Raw genomic sequence first — 12,384 nt, 5'->3', positions numbered from 1 at the left:
TGCAATCTGAAGAAGCCTATGGATCTCTTCCTAAAATAGTGTTTTAAAATATATAAAATACACAGTATTACACAGGAAACTAATTATACTGAAATAGTCATCAAAATATTTAAAAATACAAGTTTACAGATGTCAGGTTAGAGAACCTGTGACCTAGACTATAACTTGATGACCTCCCTGCCCTCAACTCAATTCAACAAACATTTATTAAGCACCAACCACATAAATATGTCACTGGAGATACATTAAAAAAAAAAAAAAGCCCCCACCTTGTATTTTCATGCTCTCTAGGCTCCGGCTAGCTAAAGGAACAACATCAATTCCACTACATAGAAAATGTGACAGAATGTTGAGCTTTGAGTCATAAGACCTGAATCTTGTTTCAGACACTAGCTACCATGACCACTAGTAAAATCTCTTAACCCGGGCTTCAATTTTCCTATCTGTAAAATATGAATAATACAAAGTACCTACATAAGCAGTTGTTGTAAGGTTCAAATGAGAAAATGTATGTAAAAGTACTTTGCAAACCTCCAAGAGCTGTATCAATTATTTAAGAGGACTAAGAAAATAAAATGTTGGAAAAAAAATTTTTTTTTCCTATATGCCCTGAGTACTTGTACATATTATGATGTAAAATTCTCTGGCATGCTCTCCCTAGCAAAGATAAAATTCTACATAACTGTAAGGTATCAAGCCTGTCTTTCATTCTTTCTGGTTTTTCCATTTTCTTAGCAAACATCTCAGGAAGGTGGGGGTGACAAGTGACATGATAGTTTAAATCCTTTCTAGAAATTCCAAGGAAATTGCAACATTATATATCTTTACATCAAGGGCTTTCTTCTGCTATAGCCTGATGATCCTTGAAAAAAATATTCATTAAAAGACCCTAATATGAAACAATGAAGCTTTAATATTGTACTCGGTGTGTGTGTGTGTGTGTGTTTAATACTAAAACTGGAATCTAAAAATTGAGGGGAAAGGCAGCATATGGTGGTAGGCGTGCTGTTTAAAATATGATCATATACAACTGCACAGGTGCATGAGTTGACTCTATTTGTATGACATGGAAGATAACACAGAGTTTAAAGTAGAATTATGTGTTAATTATATTTAAGAAAGTCATTAAGCTATCTTCTAAGGAAAGTCACCTTCCTTTGACCCAGCAATACCTTTACTAGGCACATATGCCAAAGAGATCAAAGAAGACTCGACCCGTAAGTAAAAAAAATATTTATAGTATAATTTTTTTTTGTTATGGCAAAAAAACCAAACCAAACCAAACCAAAACAAAACTGTAAACAGAGAGGGTGCCTATCAGTTGAGGAATGACTGAACAAATATGGCATATGAACATGATAAAATAGTATTGAACCCAGTATAAATGACAAAAGGGATGGACTTAGAGAAACCTGGGGGCATTTACACGAACTTATGCAAAGTGAAAACGAGAACAATTTATACAATGACTATAACATTGTAAGGGCAAGTAGGAGGTGCAGTGGATAGAGTGCCAGGCCTGGAGTCAGAAAGACTTCTAGTTCAAATCTGACCAAATCAGACACTTACTGGCTGTGACCCTGGACAAGTTACTTAACCTTGTTTGCCTCAGTTTTCTCATCTGTCAAATGAGCTGGAGAAGGAAACAGCAAACCACTCCAGTTTCTTTGCCAAGAAAACCCCAAATAGGGTCACAAAGAGTCAGACACAACTGAAAAAATAACTGAACAACAACACTGTAAAGGGAAACCTCTATGAAATACTTAAGAACTATGATTATTGCAATGATCAATCACAAGTCCAGAAGACTGATGAGGTGATGGGTTAGAAGTGCAGCAGATATATATTCTCATACACAAATAACAGACTTGTTTTGCTTGACTATACTAGTTAGAAGGGAGAATTTTTGGTGGGAATGAAATTTATGGGGAAGAACCAAAAGTGGGAACAAAAAGGAACAAAAGAGAACAAAGTAAGTGTGCCCATGAAACTTTTTTTTAAATGCACAGAAAATAACAGAATAAGTTCAGAAGGAGATGCAGATGAACAGGACAGTATTAGAACTATCATGTTAAATTAAATAAGTACAGGACCTGTGATTTCAATGGTATGAGGAACATACACTGAGAAAACTCTCAGTTCTGTAACATATAATCTTAGATAGATGCCTAGAGCACTGAGAAGTTAGGTCACATACATCAGGGGCAGGACTTGAATCCAGGTCCTTCTGCCTACAAGACCAGCATGTCTTCCAAAGGTTTTAAAAAAAAATTTATGTAACTTGTACAGTTTTACATATAATCCTCTTTTATCATTCTTTGTATAAGGAAATAATTTCTGACATTAGTCAGATTCACAAAAAGAAAGAAAAAAATTTCAAATTATATTTAATATATCTGTAAGTGCAATGTCATAATCCTGTCCTTAAAAAAAAAATCTTTCACTTGATTACAATTAACTTATGCCAGACTTTTCCTATTTTTATCCCACTAGGCTAAGAATCAAATATTTGCACATAATTACTCACTATGTGAACCCCAGCAACATGGCACAAATTATCCATTAAAGAGGTGCTTTTTATGCCTATTTCCTTCAATAGATAAATAAAACTTGATTACTCTGATTTCATACAGCAACTCAATGGAAAAGTCAGGCTAATATAAATATATCAACTTCTCATATAACTACATACATCACCTACCCCATTACAAGAGGCACAAAGGATAAAGCTTAAACCCATCATTTCTTTGGTTTTCAATTAAAACAAAATAAAAGCCAAAGTCAGTCAAAAAACATTCCTGCTATGTGCCAGGCACAGTGCTAAGCACTAAAGATACAAAAAAGCAAAAGACAGATACTGCCCTTAGGAAGCTTATAATCTAAAGGGGGACAAAAATATACAAAGAAAGCACAAAAGTAGGGAGTGGGTAGAAATACCCACCACAGGGGCATGATGGATAAATCCAGAGATGGATGAGTGAGAAATGAAGAGATAGGTGACTCCTCTGGGAGGAGAGGTATCTGCTCTCCAGTGAAAGGGAGGGAGAAGCACCAGGGGCAGTGGGTACCAATGAGATCTTACAGGATGAAGAAGTCTGGGAGCCATGCAGAAGTCCAAAGGAGAACAGCTGGGTAGGAAATGAATAGGTGCTTGATCTATCCATAAATGGAGGTTCCAGGAGGAGAGATCAGATGAATGCCTACTGCTGCCCTCAAGGAGAAGTCTGACTTCCTTTACCAAAGATATTTTTATATATCTGCTGTTGCAGAAAACATGCTGGTTCTAGAGTCTGAGGACCTCTGTTGGAATCAGCTCTACCATTTATTCCGTAGGTAATCTTGGGTAGGGGTAGCTAAGTGGTGCAGTGGATAGAATGCCAGGCCTGATATCTGAAACTCATCTTCCCAAGTTCAAAATTGGCCTCAGATGCTTACTAGTGTGTGACCCTGGGCAAGTCACTTAACCCTGTCTGCCTCAGTTCCTCTACTATCTTTGCCACGAAAAGACCAAATGGAGTCACAAAAAAGTTGGACATGACTGAAAAGAATGAACAATAACAAAAATCTTTTAATTTTTTAGTCATTTAATATCTCTGGGTCTCAGTGTCCTAATCTAAAAAATGAGAGATTTGTACCAAATGACCTCTAAGTTCCCCTCTAATTCTAAATCTGTGATCTTATGATCTTGTCTTTCATTTTCAGCAATAAAGATAAATCTGAAAATATTAAATTACAGAGGCCTAATAAACCTTTTAAGCCTTCTTAAACTTCTTTGGCTTTTTCCTTTTTAAAATTTAAACAAGAGAGAGGAAGCTAGGTGGCACAGTGAATAGAGCACCGGCCCTGAATTCAGGAGGACCCAAGTTCAAATCCAGCCTCAGACACATAATACTTACGACCTGCGTGATCCTGGGCAAGTCACTTAATCCCATCGCCTACCCCCCCCAAAAAATTTAAATAAGAGAAATAATTAATTAATTTGCATGGAATGGAAAAGGGCACCTACCAATAGCTAAGCTGGGATCAAGCATCAAATACAGCTTCCCTAAGTAGAGTTTCAGTAATATTCATTTATATTCTTCAAAAGGGAAAATTTTCCTCTTATGATTCAAGACCAAAAACATATTATAGTTGTTCAAGATTGGCAATTTGTATTATCCTTTTCATGAAATCTCCTTCACGTGAAGCAAGGTTTTCAGAATTTGATGTGTCAAGTAAAATGCAAGAGAAGTTAGCTTATAGTTGAAAACATGTAAACAAAAAAAGAATTCTGCAAATCTACAGAATTAAGCCCTAAAAGATTACCTAATTTGAGCAATTTCTTTTTCATAACTAATTTTATCATTGTTTTTCTACGATTTCAACTTTACACCTGCCAAAATTAACTATGTCTCCTAACATTTTAAAAGCAGATGTTCTAACAAACTTTGAACAGTCATGGTTAGCACCATCTATCATAAGCTCCTATGAAAACTGCTAAATCAAAAAAAAAAATTAGACTTCCACTAATATGGAAAGCTTATACTTAGACTTGACATAATAATGTTTTCTTGTTGATTCTGCGACTCCCCTACATGGGAGCTGTTCTGAGAGTACTGAGTATGCCAATCTCTGGGAAACTCTAATACTGTGCAATTGGCATGACTGCCATCTCTAGTTTAAGATCAATGAAGCTGGTCACAGTTTTGCTGGGGGGGGGGTAGATGTGGTAGCTATAGAGAAAAGTCCCCATTCAGAGACATGGAATACACACACACACACACACACACACACACACACACACACACACACACTCTGCTAGATAAGCTCTATACAGTATTCAAATTTGGGCCACAGACATTCTTCATCCACCTATTCTTTCCTGTGTAGATGAATAGGTTAAACCTATTTGGGTTCTTGCAAGAGGTTCTGCAATGTCCTGGGGTTCATACAGTCATTAAAAGGAACTCTGAAAATAGGAGCTTCTAGAGGATTCCACAATCCACTGGAAGTTCCTTCTTAATCCAGACAACGGGCTGGATCGCCATCCCAGGGAGAAATACTTTTGATGAACATACATCTCCCTATATTATGCTTCTATCTGATACTTATTATCACCCAGTTATTTTCTCATTACATTTCCAAGGAATCCTAATCATGATGAATGGATGGGAGACATTGTGCTGCAAAAAAACAGACTATTAAAACAGTCCAGTGAATCAATTTTTTTTTAAAGAAAAGTAATTAACAAATGTCATCTCAGGAGCATTCAAGGATAAAAACAGGGAAATTAAAATAAAGGAAAATGGTAAAGAATGGAAAAATTTTTTTTAAACTTTTCCCTGTCATTGATAATGGAACCACCACACTTAGACCCTAACATAACAGTCCCCAAGATACTTATAAAGGAAATAGAAATGGCACTAAAGAGAACAAAGACAGGGAAAGGAGCCAGAGAGAACAAAGAATGTATGTATGTATGTATGTATGTGTGTGCATGCGTACAGAGAGAAAGAAAGAGAGAAAAAGAGAGACAGAAAGAGAGCAGGAAGGAGACAAGTGCTGAAGGCAATACAATTGTGAGGATGTGTTGAGGGACTAATATATAAGATATCAGAAGGGAATCACATGATTGTAGACTTAGAACTGGAAAGGACCTTAAGAGGTCTTAACATCCAACTCCATCTTGTACAGATTAGGAAACTGAGCCCAGAATAGTTAAGTATCTTGCCCAGAGTTCCACACCTGGTAAGCGCATGAGGCAGAAATCAAATTCAAGACTTCCTGGCACCAAATTCATAGATCAGGGGAAGATATCAAAGGCATGAAAAAAAAAAAAGGCTTGGACCTTATTGACCCCTTGTGCCCCGAACCCCCCCCAGGTGACCAAGACAAAATTAATAACTAACCTTTATGACTATTCTCTCATCTTTACAGAAACTTTATGAAAATCATCTAAATACAAATCAAGGGAATCTCTTTGATGAAGGTATTAGAGAAACAGGAAGCCTTTCACAAGCAAAAAATTAATCATATCTTTGCCATCTCACTATTAACTGAGAGATGTAGAGACTATAAAATCTCACTGTGCTTGTTGATTAAAAACCACAAGATACCAGTTTTAAAATAAATTTATCTTTAAAAATAAGAGCTAAAAGGATACTAACTTTCTTTCTTTCTTTCCTTGTACCTCCCAAGCTCAGCTTCCAAATGTTCTTCAAAAAAAGAAAATAAGCAAAGCCACCAAACCTGGTCTTGCAAGAATTTTAACTGGAAATGGAAACTAGTATTGTGAGGTTTACTAGGACTAGGAATTAAGGCATAAAGTGCTTTTCAAATATTACTTCATTTGACCCTCATACTACCTGTATTTATTATCACCATTTTACAGATGAATAAATTGAGGCTGAGGTTAAGGGGCTTGCTCAGGGCCAAACAGCTAAGTATCCGAGGCAGGTTTCAAACAGGTCTTCCTATTCAGCACTTTATTATACCACCTTGCTACTTTTTGTCAGGGTCCTGAATTTCTGAACCGAATCTGGACTAGCATAATTGTCTACATTTAGTTAGTACACAAACATTTTTTAATGTTAGTTAAATTTTGCTTTAAAAAGAAAAAGCTATTCAACAAAAATATGCTGCTATATTTTTATCAAGTGTGGCTATGAATTCTAAGATCACACAGTTCAACCTACCCTCAGCCCTTGCCCATTTTCAGTTCATTGCTTCTTTCCATCCTTAGAGTGTAGTCCATTGTCCCAAATCAATACAGAAAGCCCAAGTAGCATCACAGTGACCAAATCACTCAGCTACTGAGTTCACTGGAAAATGCTATCCATTCCAAGGACAACTAACTCTAACAAGAGGTGACAATGGCAGCAGCAGGAGGTGGAGGGGATTTGATAAAGTTGGGAGAGGTTATAACCTTGGGTCTAAGTTGACAGCAATAAGAACGTAAATCACTTCTCCCTAGCCTGGCCCTTCACCAAAGAAAACTGAAGTCAGGTTCTGTAAATATAAGCAAATGACTTCCCGTGCTCATAAGTGCCCAGCAGCTATAGGACATTGAATAGCTAACTAAGCCTGTAGTCAGGAAGACCCGGGTTCAAATTCAGCTTCAGACCCTTCAAGCTGTGTGACCCTAGGAGGCTTATTTAACCCCTTTGCCTCAGTTTCCTCAACTGTAAAATGGGGATAATAATAGCACTTCCCAGGATTGTTGTGAGGATCAAATGAGATAGTTGGAAACAAGTAAAATCAGTATTTCTGGGTGGGAAAAACAAGTATTTTATACACTATGTAACAATGAAGATACATGCCCATGGAAGAGCGGATTCAACAAGTCACCAAAAGTAGAGATACTGAACTGGATACATATTAATACATTTGTTTAACAGAAAGAAATCTACAATTTCTGCTACACAGCAGTGATACATGCTCAATTATGGCCATGAAATTCCAGGGCTGGTCTGAATAGCAGCTAAGGGTCCTTTTATCACCTACACACAAAGTAGGTAGGGGTTCTTTTATCATTCCACCTCCAGGGAAAAAGCAAAGGAAACAATATAATTGAGTAATGTCCAGTGCTACCCTGCCCTGCCCTCAGGGACTAGAATGATAATTTCTTGTTCCCATTCAGACTTTTCTCAATAGCTACCACATCTACACCCCCCACCCCCAGCAAAGCTGTGACCAGCTTCACTGATCTTAAACTAGAGATGGCAGTCATGTCTATTGCGCACCATTAGAGTACCTGTCTTGACAGCAAAACCATAAGACTAGAAATTAAGTTATAAACCTACCTACTCTGCTCTATCTGGACTTAGAGAGAGGGAGATCCATTCTAAACATTAGAGCTGCCCCATGTAGCCACCATCTCCTGCATATGAAGTGAAGAAAAGTGAATGAGATGGCTGTAAGTTTTAGTTTCTTTCCACGCCTGCAAAGCATGAATCCCAATGTAGCAAACAGATTAAGACTGAGCAATTGTCACATTTAGTTATCATCATTTTTGCTCCCTCTTCTCCAGAATCACCCCTCCCCCTCCAATCTCCCAAGAAAATAGTTTTCCTTACAAATTTCTGTGGATCAGCCTTCCTTTTAACACAAGTCACATTCCTACTAGCCTCTCATCCCCATAACTTGTAAAATGGCAAAAATGCCGGTTCCTTCCTTTAACACCACAAAAGATGGTCAAGTTTGCAGCTTTTCAGTTAGAGAACACAAGGAAAAGATCTCTTCTTCCCCTCTATCTCAAGTACAGAATCCTGTCAGGAAGACCCACCCACCCCAACAAGGGAATACTGAAAGGAAGAAAGAGAGAAAATTGATTGCCTATTCTCCTCCTCCCTTCTATCTCTGGATTATAAAAATACAATCTCGAATCTCTTCAGATCCCTTAAAGGATTTAACACAACCGCCCAGATCCATCTCTACCTTCAGACCCCAAACCCAGATCCATATATCCTTCTCCAGCGTGCTGAGCAAACACTTACTTAAGCAGCAGCTGATCATGTTCTGCCTTAAACTTGCCCAGTTCGATCTGCAGCCTGGCCCTCTCGCAGGCCGTGTCGTCCAAGGCCCGGCGGGCGTCCGCGAGCTCCGTCTCATAGAGTGTCTTGAGCCCAGTAAGCTCGCGGTTGTGCTCAGTCACCTGCAGCTGCAGCACGCTTTTCTCCAGCTCCAGGCTCCGCACTTTGTCTATATACACCGCCAACCGGTCGTTGAGCTCTCGCAGCTCCTCCTTCTCCCGCAAGCGGGACAACCGGGTCGGGCTGAGCGGGGTTGCAGGCCCACTGGCCCGGCCGCCTATTCTCTGCACCGAGGGAGTTGTAGTCGCCATTACCAACAATGTGAGACGGTGTAATCTGCAGTGGATGGTGGTGCTGGAGTAGAGAAGCGTGGTGTATTGGCTGTCTAGCCCTGCGGCAGTAAACACCGGGCAGAAGAGGGAGCAGCTGAAGAAAGAGGAGGAGGAAACTGCGAATGAGTGGGAGCGGAGAGACGGGGGAACGGCGGGGAGGGAGAGACCAATAAGCTTGCAATCAAAGCTTATCGCATAAACGCGAGCAGCGATAACAAGGATGCCAACCCACTAAAGCCAAGAAACTAGTACACAGGGTTCAGACGCCAGTTTGCAAAAAGTAAACACAAAAATATAATAGCGCACACCCAAGGCTCAGGCGTCAAAGAAAAACACCTAGGGAAGAGTGAACGGGAAATGTAACAGTAACAAAGGACTAGTTTTAAAAGATACAGAGGTCGGAAAACGGAGAGGCTTGTTTACAAATAATTACTGATTTAAATATTTCTTAAAAAGCAGGAACACTATATAAAGAAAAGTACAATAGAGGGCTGACTTAGTAATTCTCACGCACTCACCGCCCGCCGTCTCGTCCTTAGATCTGCAGCACTTTGTGACCTCTCAGGTAAAGGAGGAAAGGGGACCGCTGCCAGAAAAAGACAGACGATATGGTCTGCAAAGCGGGGCAGGGAAGAGACGGGGGAGCCGATCTTTTTATTGGTTCAGAATCCCCACCGTGGCTTGCAAAAGCTCCGCGTGACGCTGGAGGAGCCAATACCAGCTCCAGACAGATAGGTCTCTTCAATCAGCTGGTGCCAAGCAACTAAATTCAAAATACGACCCCCAGCTGCTGTTCCAGGATTTTCAGTTAGTGTAGGCCGTGGGAGTAAGGGGAACCAGGGAGAGGAGATTGAATCGGAGGAAGGGGTGTCAGTTGGGCTTAGTGTGGCCCGAGTCTGGCTAGGCAGACTCACGTGCTGCCCTGCGGCTCAGCCCCCAGTAAACAATTGTGCAAGTCGGAGGAAGTGTCCCTATTATTTTAGAGTATCCCCGTCCCTGCTACTCCCAACTTAAATGCTTTACTACTCCATGAGGGTTACAGAAAGACTAGACTATTAAATCGAGTGGGACATTAATCTCCAACAAAATATGTGCAATTTGGGAATAGGGGAAGGACACAAATTATAGAGGTGCTGTGGCAAATTTTATTGGTTGTATTTGTGTTGGTCTCTCTAAATGAGTTTATTTTATCATTCACTTTCCTTTTGTAACTTGGAAAATAAATATTAAAATGTCTCTTTCAACTGACATGTACCTAGTACAACTATACACATTTTATGTGATATCTAGAATACAACCTTGTATGAACTGAGGTGAAGTGAAATGAGCAGAACCAGAAGAAAATATGTATGCATGATGACCACAATAACATAAAGAAAAACAAGGTTGAAAGCCTTCAAAATCCGATAAACTCAGTGACCGATAATGACTTTGGAAGGCTGATGATGAAGCATGAGTCCTAACTCTTGGGAGAAAAGTGGTAGACGAGGTACGAACTGATATTTTTTAATATAGACCACTAACTGACCTGCCCACACAAGTACTGTATAGTCAAGCAAACTTGACTATACAGTACTTGTGTGGGCAGGTCAGTTAGTACGTAGTGATAGAGATAAAAAAAAGAGAAAAGAGCATCAATAAAGCAATTAAAATATATTGAAAAAAAAAGTTTAACAGGGGCCACAATAACAATCCTGTTAGTTTCTTATTCAATTTAATATACCTTTCTAAAAACTAATTACGGGGGCAGCTAGGTGGCACAGTGGATAGAGCACTGGCCCCCCAAATCAGGAGGACCTGAGTTCATATTTGGACTCAGACCAAACACTTGACATTTACTAGCTGTGTGACCCTGGGCAAGTCACTTAACCCCAACCCCAATTGCCTAAAAAATAATTTGAAAAAACCTAATTACCGAAGTTCATATGACCCTCCTTTTTGCCCTTTGCATAAGGAAATATTTGTTTTGTTGAATGTTAGGATCATAAAACAAAGAGAATTGTACAGTCAGAAATTGAGTTTGTTACTTGGCTATATGATGACTTAGAATGTGAATCATTCATGTATATCATAGTTTTTCAAACCAATTTTTCCCTTGATAATAGTTTTAAATTTGGAAGCACATTATCAACCTTTTGGTAGCTTGAAAACAAAATGGTATATCTACCACAATTTAAATACACCAGCTATACAACTTAGGAAAACGTACAAAATGAATATTTCCTTTAAGAAAGGTTTCTTCCCCTTATAAAAAGAACCCACTACAGTGAGTTTTTTTATTAAAAATTTTTTTTTGTTCATTTTAAATTTAAATACAAAATGAGAAAAAAAGAGAACACTTCCATGTATTTAGCAGAACATAGAGAACGAATGGATTCAATATAAAACAATGAATTTCCATTTCAAACTGTTAACATGTTTTTCAAAAACCTATATACACATTGTTTTCCAAGCTACCCAGCTTTTCTGTGCTTCCAAGTTTTCTTTTGTTCTCTGCTGTACACTTTTTATTTTTTCTCCTTCTGTCCGATCCCCACTCGAGAAGGTTAAAATTAAACACAAATATGTACATATACATATATCTCTATATACATATGACAAAATTGTTAATACAATGACAGAAATTGTTAATACAAAATGTATTATGGACTGCCACTCCCTTAAATGTTCCTTGTAATGTCAGAATTTCAGTAATGTCCTTGCATTCCTACTCTTAAAATATTTACTCTGGATTAGGTTGAGCTGAACCACACCCTGGGTCCCCCCCTTCCTGAGATCTTGCCTTGTCGGGGAACCTGACTCAATCTGGATCTAGGCTTTTGATATCTTTGCCTCTTTCCATTGGGATTCATAGCATGAAGGGCAAAAGAGTCAGAATAAAGTGGCTTACCTTGCCCGGATTGCCAAGAGCCACTGGGGTCTCATGACCAGGCCTTGCTACCTCATACTGTCTCTACCCCTTCTCCTCCTAAAACTATAAAAACTTTTTCATGGGTCTCTTTAAATGAAAAAATCCACTGGACATCCCCCAGGGTGGCAGGTTTGCTGCCCTATTATCTCAATTAAAGGCTCTTTATTCTTCAACTTATAGTTTTGATTTATTTCACAACTTGATACATACCTATATATGTAAGACCATCCTATACAAATTTCAATTTATCATTTCTTTATCTGGAAGTGGATAATATCTTCCTTCATAGGTCCAACTCTATGTTTTTCTAAAATCAACCAGCTCATCATTTCTTATATAACAGTAATAGTCCATTACAATCATATACCTCAACTTGTTCAGCCATTTCCCAACTGAAAGGTATCTATCATTTTAGCCAATCTGATAGATATAAGATATCTCAAAGTTGTTTTAATTTGCATTTCTCTAATCAATAATTATTTAGAGCATTTTTTCATATGATGATACATAGTTTTGATTTCTTCATTGAAAAACTGTCTGTTCATATCCTTTGACCATTTATCAATTGGGGAACGGTTCATATTCTTATAAATCTGATAGTTCTTTATATATTCGAGAAATGAGACCTTTA

The 12,384-nt window shown here is 38.5% G+C and overlaps 1 protein-coding gene across 1 annotated transcript in view; it reads right to left on the bottom strand.

Moving 5' to 3' along the window:
• LMNB1 (lamin B1) overlaps nucleotides 1-9,446 on the bottom strand; it is a 62,773-nt gene extending 53,327 nt beyond the window's left edge. The window contains exons 1-2 of the mRNA XM_027869195.1: nucleotides 9,361-9,446; nucleotides 8,475-8,936 (exon numbers count right to left, since the gene is read on the bottom strand). Of these exons, the coding sequence (XP_027724996.1) occupies nucleotides 8,475-8,821 (347 nt within the window). The 5' untranslated portion in view covers nucleotides 8,822-8,936; nucleotides 9,361-9,446. The remainder of the gene's footprint in view (nucleotides 1-8,474; nucleotides 8,937-9,360) is intronic.
• Nucleotides 9,447-12,384: the final 2,938 nt, after the last annotated feature.

Source organism: Vombatus ursinus, unplaced genomic scaffold (genome assembly GCF_900497805.2).
Source record: "Vombatus ursinus unplaced genomic scaffold, bare-nosed wombat genome assembly UNPS02014792.1, whole genome shotgun sequence".
Lineage (NCBI taxonomy): Eukaryota > Metazoa > Chordata > Mammalia > Diprotodontia > Vombatidae > Vombatus > Vombatus ursinus.
Note: the sequence above shows the minus strand (reverse complement) of the source record. Positions and strands in the feature narration are given on the sequence as shown.